Source organism: Lithobates pipiens, unplaced genomic scaffold (genome assembly GCF_037356315.1).
Source record: "Lithobates pipiens isolate NorthernLeopardFrog02 unplaced genomic scaffold, aLitPip1_a1.2 Scaffold_28, whole genome shotgun sequence".
Taxonomy (NCBI): domain Eukaryota; kingdom Metazoa; phylum Chordata; class Amphibia; order Anura; family Ranidae; genus Lithobates; species Lithobates pipiens.
In genome coordinates this window covers 212,083,260-212,105,505 of record NW_027507789.1, presented here as the reverse complement: position 1 = coordinate 212,105,505, position 22,246 = coordinate 212,083,260, and the positions used below count along the sequence as shown (strand labels likewise).

Here is a 22,246-nt window from a genome sequence, read left to right as displayed (position 1 = left end):
CAACCACATGGCAATCTTCTATCTGCCATTTCACATGAAGGCAACCAACCTTCTATCTCCTCTAGGACACTTCTACTGAGCAGACAACATGAGAAAGATCGGAGAAGGATCTGTGCCTGTATGGGTAAAGACAACTGCAAACAACCAACTCACTAAAAAAATAAAAAGAAAACGGGATCATTTAGATAAAATGTCTGCGACTTACGGGATCCAAGCAGACTTTAATGTGAAGGTAAGGATGTTCGTTATATGCAGATCTCTCGGTTTTCGATAAAAGAACATTCAAGGTGCAAATTTATTTAAAAACAAAATCTATAAAAAGTTTACATTATTAGTTCATTACCTTTTTCTAATGCAAATATTGATTTCCACCTTTCCTCTGCTCATAACTGTAGTGAAGTGTCGGAAGAAAATTGCATGCTGGGAGAAGGTCATGTGATCCCATATACCCGGAAGTACTGGGTATCTGGCAGCAGGAAAGTGCAGCGAAGGCAAGTGTAAGTGGGACAAGGAGGGTGGAGCTTTAAAGTGGACCTCTTCCCATAAAATAGACTCTCTCTCATCTGCACCCCCTGCTTATGTGTAGCAGCAAGAAAGGTGGTCTTTAACATCCAGCCGCCACATTAAGATCATTATGCAGAATTTATATTGCGCCAAACGTTTGTGCAGCGCTTTACCACATGACATGTATGGCGGAATGAGGTTGTGTGTTCCCAGCACAATGACTGAGCTGTCACCGACAGCTCTCGGTGAAGGGTTCTGATTGGGAGCTATGAGAGCCAATCACAGTGGTCACATGATACAAAAGCCACGCTGCTTCCCTGGCATTAAAGTGTTACGAAACCCAGGAGCCTGCATTCACCATATCGGGTCTCCCACAGTACACAGAACATGGAAATGCAATTATTTTACAAATATAAACTGCTAAATACCTTTTCTCATCAGCAGTATATAACAGTCTTGTGACTTCTATCAGCGTCTGGTTAAAGCTTGTAGTAGTTTTCATTCTCCTCTGACTGTCCTATGAGGCTGCATGATCCCTACCCTCTGTTTGAACAGTTCTGATTGGCCCTCTGCTGATCACATGTACACCCTCCCCCCCACAAAAAGAAAACTCTCTAGAAATACACAAACTGAGCATGTGCAGAGTGCCCTCAAGGCTCTGTGAAAGAAGGGGAGGATCAGAGAAGACAGGATCAAACAGCCCTTTTACACAATGCAGAGGATTAACCCCTTAAGGTTCCACAGTGAGTATAACAAGCATGTTTTACTGTATATACAGACTGATTTTACTGTTGTGGGTTTACTTACACTTTAAAGTGATTCTAAGGGTAGAAGGCCGAGCACTGGTTAAAGCTTGTAGAAGAAGTTTTCATTCGCCTCTGACTGTCTTATCAGGTTGCAGGACCCCTGACCCTCTGTCTGGACGGTGCTGATTGGCCATGTGCTGATCACATGCACTCTCCCAATGGAAAAAAAAAAAAAAAAAACACACTCTCCAGCAATACACACCGAACTGAGCATGTGCAGAGTGCTTCCAAGGCTCTGTTCTACAAGGAAATGGATTGGGAAGAGTGGAAGAAGGGGAGGATCAGAGAAGACATGATCAAACAGCCTTTTTACTCATTATGGAGGATTAACCCCTTAGGTTAATAGAGTGGAACAAACTCGATTTACTGCATATACAGACCGATTTTACTGTTGTGGGTTTAGTAGCATTTTAACACCCACTTTCCCACCCCACGCCCACCTCCCCATCAAAAATCGCCGATCATGCGACCACTGTGAAAGCCAACCACAGTGGTCACATTATACAGAGGACGCATTACCGCCCATCTAAAGGGCTGCCGGGAAGTGGCGTTAGGGGTCATGTTATGTATTTGGTGGTGGACGTTACTTCCATGGTGTAAAGATCAGCCCCTCGCTGCCTTCTGGGGTGTCACATCACTCATGCCAAAACGCAGTGTTTCACTCGATGATAACGTATCAAGTGATCTGTCAGATCTGTGGTATACTGATCATGCGCAGACACGCAGTAAGTCTGCCAGGTCCCAAATACACGGCAGACCTGAAGTGCGTCTTTGCATGTGTGGACGGGAATTTCAAGATGGTGGTGCACTAGGAGCGGGGAGCATGGAGGACTTCAAGAGCAAGCAGACAACGCTGAACCTCATGGACTAGTAAGAGGGCATTCTTTAAATATCAGACAAGGACAATTGTTACCTGGCTAAATATTTGTTTTAGCAAGGTAGAGTGCAGTTCCTTTTTAAAGGGACCCTGAGTGTGCAAAGTTTCAGAGTCTCTTTAAACTACTATGCTGAATACCCATGATACCCCCTTGATATACCCTGTTATATGCAAGCCCTAAACCTGGAAACAACCCATTCATTTTTTCTAAGGACAGAAGGCAAGGGGTCTCCTGCCAGCGGAAACCATATTCCAGCAGGATGTCAATGGGGAGTTCGGCTTCTGCCAGTTTATTGACAGATGCAATCCAATTTGATAGTTTAGAGCAGTGGTCTCCAAACTGCAGTCTGGGGGCCAGATATGGTCCTTGGGGCAACATTTCATCCACTGACACAAACAATGTAGTACATTTCCCCCCACCTGACACCAACAAAGGTGTACAATTCTTCCCAATGACACCAACAATGGGGACCAATGACACCAATGATGGGGCACAGTTCCTCCCAATGCGACCAACAATGGGAAACAATTCCTCACAACTACACCATGATGGGGCACTATTCCTCCCGATAACACCAACAATGGGGCACTATTCCTCCCCATAACACCAACAATGGGGCACTACTCCTCCCAATGGCACCAATGATTGGGCACTATTCCTCCCAATGACCCCCCAATGATGGGGCTCAATTCCTCCCAATGACACCCCAATGTTGGGGCTCCATTCCTCCCAATGACACCCCAATGATGGGGCTCCATTCCTCCCAATGACACCCCAATGATGGGGCTCCATTCCTCCCAATGACACCCCAATGATGGGGCTCCATTCCTCCCAATGACACCCCAATGATGGGGCTCAATTCCTCCCAATGACACCAACAATGGGCTGTGGAAGAGTCAAAACCCCTGTCGTGTTTTTATTGCTGTGCCAGATGGGGAGACCCCCCCAAAATTTAACAGGGTGAATATTATTAATGATGGAAAATCCAACATTTCACGGTTGTCACCAGAACAGGAATAGGAATCCTACCAACTGGAACCAATGCAAACAGGTGTAGTGGTGATGTTATCTTTCTTCAATCCTCAGCCCCATGACTAAGCTTTGACAGCAGAAAAAAAACATTGGATTTTTTACAGCTGTTTCAGGTCATTTCTAAAAAAAAAGGATATTGCCATTTACCCGAGTGCCAGCTGTCCTTCCAGTGGTTCACAGTACCAACTGGAACACCTGTTTTGGTGATAACTGTCTATTTTTTTGTATCTCCTGTCAGTTGACTTGTGAAATCCTAGTCTGTCCTGAATACTGCAGAGAACCAGATTACTTATCTTTTTCCATTGGTCTTCTGCCTGGTCATATGAAAAATTGACTCTCTTCTTCCTTTGGTGTTGGCGGCCCTAAATGCTGCATGGAACGCTGCCACATGATGACGTTAACGCTATCCCTTCCATGATTCTTCTTTTAGTGTGACAATGTAGCTCCAGGGGGCACCCTGCTGCATAGTGTCATTCAACCCAAAGCAGCACTTAACCATGGAGCTGGGGGTTGCGGCATAGAAGAGGGGATTACTGCAGCCAGGAGGTTTATTTTTATTTAAGCTGGACTTGGGTTTTAGGGACGTCTACCCATTCAACCCAAAGCAGCACTGGGTGTCATAGAATAGAATAGAAGAGTTATTTTTTTTTAACTTAAAGACAAAAGGGGGACACTCCGCTTGTTTGCTTAATCTCCTCCTTTGCTGCCACATTTGGCACCTTTCTGGGGGGGGGGGGGGGGTCCCTACTTCCTTGAGCCCTTGCAGTGGTAAAGTGCCCCTGGAAGTTTGGCCCGCTCCTCCTTCCCTCGCCACGGGGCCATTTACAAAGCACATTGCGCTTTTGCAAAGTAGGGAACCCAGCTGTGAAGCCGCAAGGCTTTACTGCCCAGTTCCCTTATAAGGAATGGTGGCGGCAGCACTCGGGACGTGTAAGTGTCCTAATATTAAAAGTCAGCAGCTACAGTATTTGTACAAGAAAAAGGAATAGGCTGCACACCACAATTGTGATCCAAAATCCTTTTCTGGGACATCCAAGAGTGACATCACAAGAGCAGAGTGCCCAGTAGACGCGTTTCACTCTATGTGCTTAATCATTGATTAAGCACTTATAACATTGTGCATCTACCGGGCACTCTGTTTTTGTGGTTTCACTCTTGGATGTCCCAATAAAGGATTTTACATCACAATCGTGGTGTGCAGCCTATTCCCTTTTGTTGTACATCGATTGCGGAGGGCACCCACGAGTTCCATTAGGATTCCATCTCTCACCTGGAGTGGTACACCCCGTTTGTTGTATTACAGTATTTGTAGCAGCTGACTTTAAATTTTTGTTGCTGGTGGTTGGGGGGGGGAGCTGGAGCTCCTCTTTAAGCTGGATTTGGGATTTAGGAATGCCTCCCCATTCAACCCAAAGCAGCGCTGGTTGTCATTCAACCAAAAGCGGCACTGGACCATTGGGGCTGCGGCATAGAAGAGGGGAGTACTGCGGTGAGAGTTTATTTACTTTTTTATTTAAGTTGGACTTGGGTTTTAGGGATGTCTCCTCAAAAATAAACCTGACATTTATTTTAACCATGCCCTATCCAAAACATAAAAAAAAAAACCGACACCTAATGACTGACAACTCCTGCAAACTCCAAAAAGGTCTGGCCTGATAGAATCCGGTCAACAGGACTGATGACCGTATCGCGCTGAGTTTGGAACCGTCCACAGCCAGTAGCAGCTCAGCATGATGTGTTAGCGGGTAATGACGCCGGGATAAAAGTCACCATCAGACGGCATGAAGCAGCCTTCCAATAAAACAAAACACACTAAATTTACATTATAAAAGAAGACTAAATATACATCTAAGTCATAAAAAAATGATATAAATACCGATAAACACAAGTTAGGGTACAGAGATCAGTGCAGAGAGTAGAGTCTGTATGTAAACACATCAGGCGTGTACATACGACACTCCCGAGTTGTATCTAGCGGTAAACTCTTCTTCCGTTTGTCGATAAAGTTTTAAAGTGTACAGGCTGTACTACACAAGATGGAGGTGGCCACGTTATGTGCGGAGCTGACGTACGGCCTATCAGCAGGCTAAGACTTAGTGACATCAGAGGCGTAGGACTCGGCATTCTTTATAGTTGAGGTTACTGAATATTAGTTTGGAACACAACATGGCCGACTCCCTTGTGTGCACTTTAAGCGGACGTCCTGCACACTATTCACACAGTTTTAGGCCGGAGAAAGCCTGATCTTGTGCCTTGAGAACGTGCTACCACATCTACTAACGTTAGGTACTAGGCGTATTACCGTCACTTACGATTGTTATTCTGACCCACCAAAAAAATTCTACTGTTGGCCTGAGAAAGCGCAAGTGATTCCAGCATTGAGAAATTTATTTCTAGAGTTTGGTTAGTGGAGGCCTCAGTCTCCTCCTCCAGTGCCGAGTTAGGTCTTCTTTATGTTACGTATGTAAAGTTCATCCATCTACTCTGTCCGTCCTAATACTTCATGTCAGGAGTCCACGGACCTGGTCCTGGGCTTCGGTTTACTTTGGAACCAGGCCCCTTGTCTGGGGGAAGTGCGAGGATCCAGAGGGGCTGGGGGAAGGGCCGGTCCGTCGTCCAGTCTTAGGCCTGGAAATACCAAAGAAAACAATATGTAGAAGGTCAGGATATTGTTCATAAATGACCAGAGCCGGTCCACTCAAAACTGATATTTTATTTGTAGATGAAGCCCTGTGGGCTGAGCGCAAAAAATAAAAAATGCAGGAGGTGATCAAATAGCAATACCAAGTGCTAAAAAATACACTGTTACTGTACTAATGACACTGGATGGGAAGAGGTTAAACATCTAGAGCGATCAAAGGGTCAACTGTGTGCCTAGCCAGTGTTTTTGTGTACATAGAGTGGTGCTTTCACTAAGGGATGTGCTTTGCAGGGAAACATAATCCAGCACATCCCTGCTGACAGGACGGAAATCTGCATTGTTTACATTAGCACCAGCAGTTTGTGCAGCGCTATGTAAATCCTGTATAATAATAATAATAGGGAGAGCTCCGTCCAGCCTCTCTCCTCATAAATCAGCGGGTGACGGCGAACATCCATTGGCAGGCACCCGCTGATTGGCTTCTGCTGTGACTAATCACAGCAGAAGCGGCGCACCCCTCTACCTGGAAGTACAGAATCACATGTATACACAGTGCATCCAGAAAGTATTTACAGAGCTTCGTTTTTTCCACATTTTGTGTTACAGCCTTATGCCAAAATGGATTAAATTCATTATTATCCTCAAAATTCTACAGACAATACCCCATAATGACAACAAGTTTGTTTGAAATCTTTGCATATTTATTAAAAATAAAAATTTTGATGTGGTATTCACAGCCTTTATCATGACACTTAAAATTGAGGTCAGGTTCCTCCTGTTTCCACTGATCATGCTTGAGATGTTTCTACAACTTGATTGGAGTCCACCTGTGGTAAATTCTGTTTATTGGACATGATGTGGAAAGGCACACACCTGTCTATATAAGATCCCACAGTTATCAGTGCATGTCAGAGCACAAACCAAGCCATGAAGTCCAAGGAATGGTCTGTAGACCCCCGAGACAGGATTGTATGGAGGAACAGATATGGACAAGGGTACAGAAACATTTCTGCAGCATCAAAGGTCCCAATGAGCACAGTGGCCTCCATCATCTGTAAATGGAAGAAGTTTGGAACCACCAGGACTTTTCCTAGAGTGGGCCACCCGACCAAACTGAGTGATCGGGGAGAAGGGCCTTAGTCATGGAGGTGACCAAGAACCAACCCGATGGTCAATCTGACAGAGCTCCAGCGTTTCTCTATGAAGAAATGAGAACCTTCCAGAAGGACAACCATCTCCGCAGCACTCCACCAATCAGGCCTGTATGGTAGAGTGGCCAGACAAATATTGAACTCTTTAGCCTGAATGGCAAGCATCATGTCTGGAGGAAACCAGACACTGCTCATCAACTGGCCAATACCATCCCCTACAGGGAAGCATGGGGGTGGCAGCATCATGCTGTGGGGATGTTTTTCAACACAAGGAATTGGGAGACTAGTCAGGATCGAGGGGAAAAGATGAATGCAGCAATGTACAGAGACATCCTTGATAAAAACCTCTCCAGATGGCACTGGACCTCAGACTGGGATGAAGGGTCATCTTACAAAAGGACAATGATTCTAAGCACACAGCCAACAAAGGAGTGGCTACGGGACAACTCTGTGAATGTCCTTGAGTGTCCCAACCAGAGCCCAGACTTGAACCAGATTAGACATCTCTGGAGAGATCTGATAATGAACGTATACAGACTCTCCTGATGAAGCTTGAGAGGTCCTGCAAAGAAGAGTGGGAGAAACTGCCCAGCAATAGGTGTGCCAAGCTTGTAGCATCATACTCAAAAAGACTTGAGGCTGTAATTGGTGCCAAAGGAGCTTCAACAAAGTATTGAGCAAAGCCTGTGATACTTATGTACGTGGGATTTATTTTGTTTTTTATTCTTAATAAATTTGCAAAGATTTTAAACAAACTTCTTTCATGTTGTCATTATGGGGGATTGTCTGTAGAATTTTGAGGAAAATAATAAACTTAATCCATTTTGGAATAAGGCTGTAACATAAAAGTGGAAAAAGTGAAGCGCTGTGAATACTTTCCAGATGCACTGTATGTGTTATATATACACACACACATACATACACACACAGTAATTCTTGACCGGTTCACTTTTAGTCTTTCCTGCAGACCCTCTAAACGTATCACTTTACTCCTTTATTACGTTACTCCTCCATTCACACCTCTTGAGAAACCTTTTCCAGCAGACCTGTGCTTACCTGGCTTTGGACTTTTTACTGGCCATACTTTCAAACGTTGAGGCGTCAACTTGGATGTCATCTTCATCCTGAAGAGCAGCTTCCAGTGCAGCCTGGACCTTGGGAGCCACTGCGGGACCTTCATAATCCCGAGTTGTACGACTTGGCATATCCAGCTCCAGCAGAACAATGTTCTCGGCCTGAAAGATTATTTTTTATTGAAAACCGGGCAAACAGCTACATACACAGATGAAATGCATAGATGAGAGACATTTTACTTGCCAAAGAATTTGTATACCCATCTATGTAGTCCTGAGATTTACAGAGCTCTGCCACACAACACAGGTCTTACCTTACCTTTCACTGCTACAGGTCTTGTCCTCTCTTCCAGCCTGTGACTGACCAGTGAAATGAGAAGCAGCACACTAATAAACTCATCTCACTATCACTCTGCTCTCTCCTCCTAGCAAAATGCTTTTTTTGTCTTCAACTAGATCCGTGGGTTAACCACTTGGGGACCATCCACTGTACATTTACTGTGGTAGGAAGGCTGCTCTGTGCCGGATCACGTACCTAGTACATCAGCGGGCACTTCCAGGTAGGTGGTGCCCACCACCGGCGCTGTGATTTGACAAGCCAATCAGCAGGTGCTGGACAACAGATGTCAGCCGGCACCCGCCGATTGTACGGCAGACACACAGAGTGGAGCTCTGCCTATGTCAGTGTTTCTGAACTCCAGCCCTTAAGGCGCCCCAACAGGTCATGTTTTCAGGCTCTCCATTATTTTGCACAGGTGACTTGATCAGTTTCACTGCCTTAGTAATTACCACAGCTCTTTCATCTGAGGGAAATCCCGAAGACATGACCTGTCGGGGTGCCTTGAGAAACACTGGCCTATGTAAACAAGGCAGGGGGGAATTGATGGATTTTGTGTCCATGAAAAGCAGGGAATAAAATCCATCACTTGCCCTAGTAAATGCAGCACACAAAAACACTGGCTAGGCACACAGTTAACACTTTGATCGCCCTAGATTTGTAAGCCCTTCCCAGCCAGTGTCATTAGTACAGTGACAGTGTATATTTTTAACACTGATTATTGTATGAGGCTCGGTTCACAATGCCGCAGTTTATAGTGCGACTTTTCCAGGCGACTTTGAAGCAAAGGAATGCCTGTGTAATCTTCCTGCTATGTCGGATCTAAGTCACATCAATTAAGATGAGGAGCCGACTTGGAGGTGACTTCCATTAAAGTCTATGGGTACAAGTTGGATAGAAGTGGCCTTGAAGTAGTGCAGGAACCTTTTTGAAAGTCAGAACGAACTCAGAAGTGCGAATTACGACAGCTCTCATTGACTAATATAGGATTTCACATGACACGCAACTTGGGGTTGGATCCCAAGTCACAGTAGTGTGAACCGAGCCCAAGTGTCACTGGTTCCAAAAAAGTGTCAGTTAGTGTCAGACTGTCCCCCGTAATATCGCAGTCCTGCTATAAGTCGCCGATCGCTGCCATCACTAGTATATAAAAAATATAAAATAATAATAATTCAAGGTATATGTCCCATAGTTTATAGACGATATAATTTTTGCACAAACCAATCAATATACGCTTATTGGGATTTTTTTTTACCAAAAACATGTAGCAGAATACATATTGGCCTAAATTGATGAAGAAATTAGATTTTTTCATTGAAGGTGTTTTATAGCGGAAAGTGAGAAATATGTTTATTTACCCCCAAATTGTTGGTCTTTTTTGGTCATAGCGCAAAAAAATAAAAGAAAAAAAATGCAGAGGTGCCAAAATCCACCAAAAGAAAGCTCTATTTGTGGGAAAAAGGACATCAATTTTATTTGGGTACAGCATAGCATGACTGCGCAATTGTCAGTTAAAGTAACACAGTGCCGTATCGCAAAAAATGTCCTGGTCATGAAGGGGTGTAAATATTCCGGAGAACCCTATCTCAAAAAGAAAAACAAAAAGACTTGGAATATCTAGACGTGTTATTTGCACCTATGCAATACCCTGATGATACATGTACATTTTGTCTGGGGTTCCTCTTGAAAAATAAGCAGTGCTCTTCCTGGTATGTGAGAGTGCCTAGGCCCTCCGTGAGAGTGCCTAGGCCCTCCTGTGTCTACATCCTCATAGCTATATATCTGCAGTGTGAGACGTAAGGCACTGCTGCCTCTGACTGCTAGTCTCACCAGATTTGGAGTGAATTAGGTGATGTCACTACTGTACTGCTCACTGTTCTCCTTGCTGGAGGTTTTAACATGAGGAAGCAAAGCCCTGTCTCTACCAAGATGGCCGCCCCACACAGAAACACAATGAAGAACAAGACATGGTAAGTCAATAATGGGGGAAGATCAGCGGCAGGGAGACCCCATAAGCAATACTAATGACTTTGCCTTCTGCTTGTCTTTTCGGGCAAGGCATTCAACCTTCAGTTCCTCCTTATTAATTCTGAAGAGGCAATGTTTGATTCATAACTGAAATGACATGGGTCTTTTTAGAAGGTGACACCGGTGCGGCCTTACCCTGTATCGAGGATCGGGCCTGACCATCATCGCCATTCTTGCGTGACGACTCAGTGGTCTCTTGTAGCCAATGGCGGACACGGACCGTCTCATCATCTGCTGATTTCTAGACAGAGAAAAGAGAAGGTGTGTCAGAAGTGTAGTGCACAGTTCAGTGTGTGAAAGCAAAAGGTTTTTATCCATCCCAAAAGAACAAACAATTTCTAACGATGGAAATTTTAACTTTTTTTTTTTTAATTAAATATTTGTTTTTTACTAATTGGTAGATTTTTTGTGCTTGGTGGGCAAGGTCTTTTTTTTTTTTTTCTGTTATGTTTTTATTTTAATAAAGGACTTGACAAAAACTGGTGTTGTGTTATTATTAACTTTGACTTTTTTTTTTTTCTGAATGAGTAAAGTTATGTAACCCATACTCATTCACATGGGTGGTGGGAGGGGGATGGGATCTGGGGGCCTCTTTTTTTTTCCGATAAGATTTAATTGCCGACAATTCTGTTTACATTCAGCTGTCAGTGGGGAAGCCCGCCGGTAGTTGATGAGTCATTGATTAAGGATGTGGCGGCTGGTTTCCGGGCCGGCTTCTTAACCCCTTTCTGCTGACCGCCTGCCGGTCCTTTAAGAGTTCTAAAAGCAGGGAGGTGGAGGCGGTTATATGACCTTTGTGATTGGCTGTCAAAGCAGTCACATGTAGTAAGAAGAGCCAGCAAAACTGTAATCCTTGAAGTGTCATTTATTGGTAGATCAGAGTGACAATAAAACAACAAAGCTGACGCGTTTCGGGAATAGCCTTAGCAGTCACATGATCAGAAAGCTCCCAATCATTAGTATGCATCGGGTGCTTTCTGGTAACAGTGGCTACCTTGCTGGGTGCACGCTCTTTACACAGAGTGTAAAGGTGTGAAGGCCCACGTGCCGAGAGGCTAAATATATGGGCGTAGCAGCATGAATAGGTTAACAACCTGCAATTCTTCACACAGAGTTTGAATCGGTCGATCATTTTTCGACCAATCCAAATTCGAATCATTCCAAAAATTTGGAATTCGTTAGAAAACGAATTGACAAAACGAAACTAAACAAAATTCAATGAAATTCGTTACTATTGTCATTCGGAGATTTGGATACGTCCAAACCTCAGAATAACCAAAAATGCGTCCGCATTTAGATTCGGACCAAAACGAATTGCACATGTCTACTAATTGACTTCAACTGAGTGCAATCTAAACAAAAACATGCAAAACCAAAAAGGGTCCAAGCTGCATCTAGCTACTTTAAAAACAGAAAATGAAACACAAAAGGGAATACTCACGACTATTCTGACAACAATTCATACAAAAGAAGCGGTGGTGTGTTCTGTAGTCTCAGGCCGGGTTCACATATGTGCGGCTGCAGTTCCCAGCATGGGGTCAAGTGTGTTCCTGCTCGGACCTAGACCGGACCCATACATGCACAGGACCATTTTGGAATGTGGACCGTGGCCGCCCTAGACATGTGTGAACAGGCTCCATCGAGAGCCGGTCACGCTCGCATGTCATGTGAATTGGATGCAGAGAAAACCACATCCAATTCGCACATATGTGAACCCAGCCTTAAAATGGTTCTAAAGGCTGAAGATTTTTTCATCTTAATGCATTAAGATAAAAAAAAAAAAACCTTCTGTGTGCAGCAGCCCCTCTCAGCCCACCTAATACCTGAGACCCATCTCAATCCAACGATGTTGCATGTGAGCCTCGGCTGTCCGGGACTCTCCCTCCTCATTGGCAGAGACAGCAGCAGCCATTGGCTCATGCTGCTGTCAATCAAAGTCAGTGAGCCAATGAGAGAGAGAGGGGGTGGGGCCGAGCCGCAGCTCCATATTTGAATGGACACAGCAGTGGCTCTGCTCGGGTGCACCCATAGCAAGCTGCTTGCTGTGGGGGCACTCTGCAGGAGGGAGGGGCCAGGAGCGCCAGCAGGGGACCCAAGAAGAGGAGGATTGGGGCTGCTCTGTAAAAAAACATTACACAGAGAAGGTACTGTAAGTATAACATGTTTGTTATTTTTAGAGAAAAAAAAAAAAACACAAGACTTTAATATCACTTTAAGGACAAAGATACCTCTGTACGCATATCGAAAGGCAGAATACCCGTCCCCAGTAAGTGTAGGTATCCAATACTTACTCCAGTCTGCTGATTGGATGAAGCTTCCACTGATCCTCCTCCTCCTCTAAATAGCAGCGGTTCATCATCTTATTTTTCTCTTCCATAGGAATGAAGTTCTCAATGATGAGGTGCCTGCGACGTAAGAAATCGTTATACCGGGAGTAGGGCCAAGCGATGATCTGAGAGCGTTGGTATTCTCTACAATAAATGCTTACTTTAACTTCAGCTCTCGAGTGAGCTCGTTCTGCGTCTGCTCCAGCTCTTGGCGCTCTTTTATGTGTTCCTCCTGCAGGTCGTGGATCTCCGCCTTAACCGCCTGCAGCTTGGAAAACAGCTGTAAGAGGAAGGGGATACAGATCATAAGCATAGATCACCCATGGTGTATATGGAATCCAGGATCACAAATCCAAATCTCCTATGCTGCTTTCCTGAAACCTAGATTGGAAAATCAGTTTATGACCGTGGGTTGTTCTAAGGTTGGACCCATCATCATGTTTTCATGTTAGGTGCAACAAGCTAACAATGTGTAATCTAACACTTCTAGGTGTGCATTACCTCTCCCATCAGGCACACTTCTAGTGCATTGAGCCTAATGGTGTATGGAGGATACAGAGAATATGCAAAGTCTACACACCCCTGTTAAAATGTCAGGTTTCTGTAAAGTAAAAAATGAGACAAAGATAAATAATTTCAGAACTTTTTCCCACCTTTAATGTGACCTATAAACTGTACAACTCAGTTGAACAACAAACTGAAATCTTTTAGCTGGAGGGAAGTAAAAATAAAATAATCTGGTCACATAAGTGTGCACACCCTTACACTAATACTTTGTTGAAGCACCTTTTGGTTTTGTTCCAGCACTCAGTCTTTTTGGGTATGAGTCTATCAGCATGGCACATCTTGACTTGGCAATATTTGCCCGCTCTTCTTTGCAAAAACACTCCAAATCCATCAGATTGTGAGGACATCTCCTGCGCACAGCCCTCTTCAGATACCCCCACAGATTTTCAAAGGGATTCAGGTCTGGACTCTGGCTGGGCCATTCCAAAACTTTAATCTTCTTCTGGTGAAGCCGTTTCCTTTGTTGATTTGGATGTATGATTTGTGTCACTGTCATGCTGGAAGATGAAGTTCCTCTTCATGTTCAGCCTTCTAGCAGAAACCTGAAGGTTTTGTGCCAATATTGACTGGTATTTGGAACTGTTCATAATTCCCTCTACCTTGACTAACGCCCCTCTTCCAGCTGAAGAAAAACAGCCTCAAAGCATCATGCTGCCACCACCATGCTTCACAGTGGGTATGGTGTTCTTTTGATGATGTGCAGTGTTGTTTTTGCACCAAATATAGCTTTTGGAATTATGGCCAAAAAGTTCAACCTTGGTTTCATCAGACCAGAACATGTTTTCCCACATGCTTTTGGAAGACTAAATTTAGCCGGGCTTAAATGTTTTTTCTTTGTAAGAAAAGGCTTCCGTCTTGCCACTCTACCCCATAGCCCAGACATCTGAAGAATACGGGAGATTGATGTCACGTGTACCACACAGCCAGTACTTGCCAGATATCCCCGCAGCTCCTTTAATGTTGCTGTAGGCCTCTTGGCCTCTCCCTGACCAGTTTTCTTCTTGTCTTTTCATCAAGTTTAGAGGGACGTCCAGTTCTTGGTGATGTCACTGTTGTGCCATATTTTCTACAATTGATGACTGTCTTCACTGTGTTCCATGGTATATCTTTTCTTTTTTTTTTTTAACAATCAAAAAGGTGCTTTATTGTTGTCATACAGCGTGACGTAGAAACAAAACAAAATGATTGCATTACACAAAAGGAAACAGGGGAAAAAAGACCATAAACCTGTATAGTTAACCACTTACAAGGCATATAAGCAAAAAACAGATGATTTAAAAAAAGAAAAGAGGATTATAGATAATAAACAAAACCCACCCCCTAAGAGAGTTCAAGTACTGGTCCAATGGGCCCATACTTTGTCATATTTCTACTGGTCCATAGTATACCCAATGCCTTGGAAATTCTTTTGTACTCTTCTCCTGACGGATACCTTTTAACAATGAGATCCCTCCGATGATTTGGAAGCTCTCTGGCTTTTGCTGTAGATGCTACTAAGAAAATGTCAGGAAAGACCTACTAGAACAGCTGAAAATTATTTGGGGTTAATCAGAGGCACTTTAAATGATGGCAGGTGTGTACTGACTCCTAGTTAAACATGAGTTTGAATGTGATTGCTTATTTCTGAACACAGCTACATGCCCAGTTATAAGAGGGTGTGTACACATACGCAACCATGTTATTTTTTATTTTTACCCCCCCCAAAAAATAAAAAATAAATAAAAAAAGATTTTGTTTGTTTTTCAATTGAAAAAAATAAAAAGAATTGGAAGCCGGAGACCCACCAGAGGGTGGAAGACAGCAGTGTCACCGCAGCTATGGTGGCAAAGTTCAGGATCAACCCCCTTTCTCAAGACTTTGGAAAGAGTTGATCACGGAAAGCATCAACATAGCAATCAAGCCCCAGACGTGGACGTCAAGCCATAATTAGCAACTACGAGGATGTTGCTACCTTCCTACCCGTGTTGAGTCCCCAGCATCCAGATCCCCTATCCTTGGTGGAACTGTGCCTGGAGTGTTTACTGGGGAAGAGGAGACTGAGGAAATGTTTTCTTCTGCCTGCAGCAGACTGATGATGTCATCTCAGCCTAGGCAATGCCACTTAACTAAACTGCAAGGATGCCTTAATAATGACAAATTGTATTATTGCTGTATATAATGACATGTCAGAAATGTATTCATGCAGACTTTAAAAAAATGACTGAAAGGTCCACTCTGCCATAGTAAAAGGCAAACAGTAGCAACACAGAAGCAAAGGACACGAGAAAGACATGAACCCTCCTCCTTCATAATACGATGTTAATAACTAAAGAAAATGCACCTCCGGAATTTACCTTTTTCAATTTCTTGGTCTTTATATCAACCTCCTGCTGTAAAGAACTGTATGTCTCCTTTAGCTCTAAAGTCTCTTCATCACGGCTCTCCATTTGTTGCTGCATTTCTCGTTCTCGTCGTTTCTAAAATGACCAACATACACATTAATTAGACCTGGAGCTATACTGTATTTTTCATACAAAAGGAACATTAAAATCAGCAATGGCACAAAAGTAGAACCATATCAGTACATACATTTTACAGTAAATCTGTACTTCTAACATTTGTTTTCTTGTTAAGAAAAGCAAAGTATTCAAAAAAAATAAAAATAATAAAAAACTCTTTTCCATCAATTGTTCCAGTTCTACTTCATGACTATTGCTACAAAAGTTTCTTGCAAAGGAAAGGATCAGCGTCTTCGTAGATCCTCAAAAAAGGCTCATTCTGCCTCAAAATCAGTCCACTAAGCTACATTGGCATAGACCACGTGACCAATGCCTTGGCCCTAGACCTCTGGTGATCATATTGTGGCTAGGGGGCTGCGTGTGGCTCTTCGGCACTTTTTGTGCTGCCCCTGGGGCTTCTGCTAATCTGTTTCCCCATTGCCCGGCTATAATATTGATACCTAGCAGGCTCATGTAATATGTTTTAAGATGGCATTCTCCAGAAGTATGTCCTCAGACTACAACAGCTCTTATAGTACATTCACAGTCTCCTGCATCATGTCCGCAGTCTCCGGCCATCTCTTGCATCGTGTCCGCAGTCTCCGGCCATCTCTTGCATCGTGTCCGCAGTCTCCGGCCATCTCTTGCATCGTGTCCGCAGTCTCCGGCCATCTCTTGCATCGTGTCCGCAGTCTCCGGCCATCTCTTGCATCGTGTCCGCAGTCTCCGGCCATCTCTTGCATCGTGTCCGCAGTCTCCGGCCATCTCTTGCATCGTGTCCGCAGTCTCCGGCCATCTCTTGCATCGTGTCCGCAGTCTCCGGCCATCTCTTGCATCGTGTCCGCAGTCTCCGGCCATCTCTTGCATCATGTCCGCAGTCTCCGGCCATCTCTTGCATCATGTCCGCAGTCTCCGGCCATCTCTTGCATCATGTCCGCAGTCTCCGGCCATCTCTTGCATCGTGTCCGCAGTCTCCGGCCATCTCTTGCATCGTGTCCGCAGTCTCCGGCCATCTCTTGCATCGTGTCCGCAGTCTCCGGCCATCTCTTGCATCGTGTCCGCAGTCTCCGGCCATCTCTTGCATCGTGTCCGCAGTCTCCGGCCATCTCTTGCATCATGTCCGCAGTCTCCGGCCATCTCTTGCATCATGTCCGCAGTCTCCGGCCATCTCTTGCATCATGTCCGCAGTCTCCGGCCATCTCTTGCATCATGTCCGCAGTCTCCGGCCATCTCTTGCATCATGTCCGCAGTCTCCGGCCATCTCTTGCATCATGTCCGCAGTCTCCGGCCATCTCTTGCATCATGTCCGCAGTCTCCGGCCATCTCTTGCATCATGTCCGCAGTCTCCGGCCATCTCTTGCATCATGTCCGCAGTCTCCGGCCATCTCTTGCATCATGTCCGCAGTCTCCGGCCATCTCTTGCATCATGTCCGCAGTCTCCGGCCATCTCTTACATCATGTCCGCAGTCTCCGGCCATCTCTTGCATCATGTCCGCAGTCTCCGGCCATCTCTTGCATCATGTCCGCAGTCTCCGGCCATCTCTTGCATCATGTCCGCAGTCTCCGGCCATCTCTTGCATCGTGTCCGCAGTCTCCGGCCATCTCTTGCATCATGTCCGCAGTCTCCGGCCATCTCTTGCATATGTCCGCAGTCTCCGGCCATCTCTTGCATCATGTCCGCAGTCTCCGGCCATCTCTTGCATCATGTCCGCAGTCTCCGGCCATCTCTTGCATCATGTCCGCAGTCTCCGGCCATCTCTTGCATCATGTCCGCAGTCTCCGGCCATCTCTTGCATATGTCCGCAGTCTCCGGCCATCTCTTGCATATGTCCGCAGTCTCCGGCCATCTCTTGCATATGTCCGCAGTCTCCGGCCATCTCTTGCATATGTCCGCAGTCTCCGGCCATATCTTGCATCGTGTCCGCAGTCTCTCACCAGCTCTTGCATTTTGTCCGCATTCCTTGGTCATCTCTTGTATCATGTCTGCAGTCTCTGACCATCTCCTGTATTATGTCCACAGTCTATGGCTATCTCTTGTATCATGCGCACACTTACTGACCATCTCTTGTATCATGTCTGCAGTCTCTGGCCAGCTCTTGTGTCATGTCCACAGTCTCTGAACATCTCTTGTTTAATGTGCACAATCACTGACTAGCTCATGTATTATGTCCAGTCTACAGCCATCTCTTATATCATGCCCATAGTTTTGGAATATATTCGGTTGTATGACTCCTGTCTCTGACACTGAATATGCACTGAATTTTATGTACAGCCCTTTGGTGATATTGGGGGTCACACTTGAGGCCCCCCATATCAAGAACGTTGACCACCACTGCTCCAAAGTCTACGAACAAGCACAGTTGTGTTTGAAACCTACAAGGGGTTTCATTCCTGTGGCTTGCTGATTTGCAAATTTTTAAAAAAGTTAATAAAGAAAAAGGTGCCATAATCTATTCATTATGTGTACATAAACGGTCAGTGAGGAGATGGATGGACACGTGGCTTCCTACATATATCTTCTTTTAAAATCTTGGATCCATTGCCAATACACTGAAGCTTTAACAAATGTTAAAAAAAAATATGCCCGTCTCTTTAAAACACCTGCCACTTGCCTGTTCAGCAATTTCTTGCCTCTTCTGCTCAAGGATTTTCTGTTGCTCATTGGTATGGTCAACAATGTTTTTACCCCCAACAAGAAGCTTACTTTCCATGGCCTGCAAAGGTAAAGATTCATTAGTGAGGAATACAGAGCAACATTTACATAATAGCCAAAGTAGATGATCTGGATCTTTTTTTTTTTTTTTTTTAGAAAATGGTGGAGACACAGGTCATGGATGTTTATTGCCGAATAGAACCTAATCAAAATTAAGCTGTACAGAGGATCTGTGCATTTATAAGGTTCACAATCCAGGAATTATGAAATGCTTTAATAAGCTGACTTTATTGATACACTTGGCCTACATCTATGTTCAGGTTACTCGTACAGTATATTTGAGCATCCCTCCACATAGATTTCCTATCTAACCTTCCACATCCCTCCCTAGGATAGCAATCTCCTCCCTGCTACAAATGTGAGAGCTACTGGACAACCTCTCCACTGCTCTCCTGCCTGACATCCAATATTTTATTCACTGCATGAGAAGGGCTGTCCCATAATACACACCATTGGCCAAACTATAAGCCAGTGGTCTCCAAACGGCGCTCCAGGGTGCCAGATGCAGCCCGTTGCTTGTTTTTATCCAGGGGCACTTTTTTCATACACTGATACCAACAATGGGGCATAAATCCCCCTCACTGGCACCAATGAATAGTCAGAATTCCTCCCAATGGACACCAAAGATAAGGCAATTCCTCCCATTGATACCAATGATGGGACAAGATACCTTCCACTGATACCAATGATGGGATACTATACCCTCCACTGATACCAATGATTGGACACTACTCCTCCCGCTGACACCGATAGGGCATTATTCCTCCTGCTAATACAAATGATGGGGCACCATTCCTCCCATTGACACCAATAATGGGCAACTATCCCTCCCACTGACGCAAATGATGGAGCACTATCCCTCCCACTGACACCAATGATGGGGCACTAGTCCCTCCCACTGACACCAATGATGGGGCACTAGTCCCTCCCACTGACACCAATGATGGGGCACTAGTCCCTCCCACTGACACCAATGATGGGGCACTAGTCCCTCCCACTGACACCAATGATGGGGCACTAGTCCCTCCCACTGACACCGATGGGGCACTAGTCCCTCCCACTGACACCAATGATGGGGCACTAGTCCCTCCCACTGAGACCAATGATGGGGCACTAGTCCCTCCCACTGACACCAAAGAAGGGTGCACTAGTCCCTCCTACTGACACCAAAGAAGGGTGCACTAGTCCCTCCCACTGACACCAAAGAAGGGTGCACTAGTCCCTCCCACTGACACCAATGATGGGACACTATCCCTCTGACTGATAACAATGATGGGGGAATATTCCTCCAACTAACACCAATGATGGGGCACTAATCCCCCCCACTGATACCAATTATGGGACACAATGCCTTCCAATTACACCAACAATGGGGCCCTATTACTCCCACTGACACCAAAGATAGGGCATGAATTATGCCCACTAACATCTGGGCCTTTTTTTACTCCTGATGCCCACAGTCACACCCACCTTAAGTCTGAAGGACAGTAAACTGGCCCTTTGTTTAGAAAGTCTGGAGACCAATGTTCTAAGCTAATACAACTATTTCTATAGGAAATAGGAACTATTTATTTCCTTCTGTGGAGAACAAAGCATAGATGTTTAAACCATCCAATCGGCAATGTGTTCTTTATTCAAGAACACTCATTAAATAAGATTTCTAATTATTAGGCCTTATCCTACATAAACAGAGAACTTAGGAACCTATGGGTAGAAGATGGTGGCCATCTATGCACTATATTTAATAACAATTTAATAACAATCAATGGGATAAATAGCTGAAAAAGCATAGACAAGTTGGTATCTATATCATTATAGATATCAACCTATTACCAGAACCATTATGTATGGTTAATTAAAAATCAATAAGACTAGACAGCAAATGGTTATTTTAGCTGAGGCCATATGCATTAGATAATGTTCTGACCCAGTAGCTGTATTTAACGACAATCTAATGTCAATCCTTCTCAAAGGAAGAATCCGTTGACCAGCTGGATCTGCAATGTCAATTGCTCCCAACATAAGTTAGCACCAGAGGTGTCGTTTCAACCCTTTCCCTCCTAATCCATAAACATGCATACTTAGTTGGTCTAAGAAGGTATGTTTACGGAAAGATCTTTCACCAGAATAAACTTTTAGCAGATATGGAATGCATGCATATCTAATCACAGTTGGATGTTACTGGTTAGGTTTACCTTGACTTTAGACGTCAGCATTTCCATAGCTTCTTTTTCTCGTTGTAAATCATCCATTTTTTTCTCTTTCTCCTTCAAAAGCTTCTGTTTCTCTTCTGCGACCAAACTGTGATCTTCCACAATGGCCTTCTTCTCAGTCTCAAGTTTCTCCTGCTGCTCCCGCCAGTAATCTTTGTCATCACCATCTTCTTCTCCTTCATAAGAGTCCCCGTCTTCTTCATCATCTGCTGCTCCATCTACCCCAGGCCTTCTCCTTCCTCTCCTTCGTCTTTTCCCCACCACCCTCTTCTCCAGCTGTGCTTTTAGCCTTGCGATCTCCTCTTGGAACTCCCGTAGTAATGCGTCCTTGGGGTCTTCATTCACTCTAGGCTTGTTCTTGATATTTTTGGCACGATTGGCATAGCGTAGAGTTGTGAGGGACTCCTCCACGTTATAGGATGCAGGTCCAATATTGGCCACCATAACAGTTTTGGCATTGCCACCCAATGAGTCCTGCAGTAGCCTAGTAAGCTTGGAATCTCGGTAGGGAATGTGTGTGCTTCTGCCATCCACAAGGGCAGATATGACATTTCCTAGTGCCGAGAGAGACAAATTAATTTTTGTAGCTTCTTTTAGCCGTTCGCCTTGGGCTCCAGTTTTTGTTTGACGTTCACTGCCAGCCAAGTCCACCAGATTGAGTTTTCCTACTCGGATGTGGTTCTCGCCATCTAAACCGAGCTCGCTGCACTCAATGGTGATCATAAATATGGCATGGGAGCGGGAACTGTGTTCGTTCATGTTGGTGGCACCTACGGAGCGGTTCTGATTGCCAACATTCATGACATGTTCTATTTCCTTCACACTTTTGGTGACAAAAGAGGACAGGTCCTTGACGTAGACACCAGTATCTGGTCTTTCTTTAAGTTCTAGACGTTTCGATTGATCTTTGGAAAGAAGGTCTCTGATCTCTTCCTGGTAGATTTCTAAATAAGAAGCCCTTACCAAATACTGTTGATTCTGGGAACGGGATATGTGGGTGAAGACGTGTTCAAAAGAGTTTGGTATTACACCTCTCTTTTCAGGATCACCTCGTAGTCCTTCCATCGTGAAAGTCTTCCCAGTTCCTGTCTGCCCATAGGCAAAGATGGTTCCATTAAAGCCTAGCAAGACAGAATCTACCAACGGCCTAAAAGTTTCATCATAAAGCTCCACTTGCTTAGAATTAGAGTCGTAAACCGCGTCAAACGTGAATGTTTTTGGCAACTCATTACCGGACCCTTTTTGAATCTTCACAGACACTTGCCCAAGCTTTACGTCCACGTCAACCACTTTATGAAAACCGGAGGCAATTTCCTTGCTGTTCATAGGCCGGCACCGCACCACCACCCTCACAGTCTCCGAGCTCTTGGACTTCGACATCTTTGGTGCGATCAATCTGGCACCCTCTAGGATTCTTCTCTGGTTATCTATTTACCACCCTGCATGAAAAACAAGCAAAAATAAAGGATTCAGCTGGAAGATTAGGTTTAAAATCTCAA

The 22,246-nt window shown here is 44.7% G+C and overlaps 1 protein-coding gene across 1 annotated transcript in view; it reads right to left on the bottom strand.

The window, feature by feature from the left end:
• Positions 1 to 286: 286 nt before the first annotated feature.
• The window catches only part of KIF3B (kinesin family member 3B), a 33,991-nt gene continuing 12,031 nt past the window's right edge, over positions 287 to 22,246 (bottom strand). The window contains exons 2-9 of the mRNA XM_077460500.1: positions 20,730 to 22,186; positions 18,434 to 18,535; positions 15,678 to 15,800; positions 12,939 to 13,057; positions 12,742 to 12,855; positions 10,586 to 10,691; positions 8,069 to 8,247; positions 287 to 5,848 (exon numbers count right to left, since the gene is read on the bottom strand). Coding sequence (XP_077316626.1) covers positions 5,761 to 5,848; positions 8,069 to 8,247; positions 10,586 to 10,691; positions 12,742 to 12,855; positions 12,939 to 13,057; positions 15,678 to 15,800; positions 18,434 to 18,535; positions 20,730 to 22,127 — 2,229 coding nt within the window. The 5' untranslated portion in view covers positions 22,128 to 22,186 and the 3' untranslated portion in view covers positions 287 to 5,760. The remainder of the gene's footprint in view (positions 5,849 to 8,068; positions 8,248 to 10,585; positions 10,692 to 12,741; positions 12,856 to 12,938; positions 13,058 to 15,677; positions 15,801 to 18,433; positions 18,536 to 20,729; positions 22,187 to 22,246) is intronic.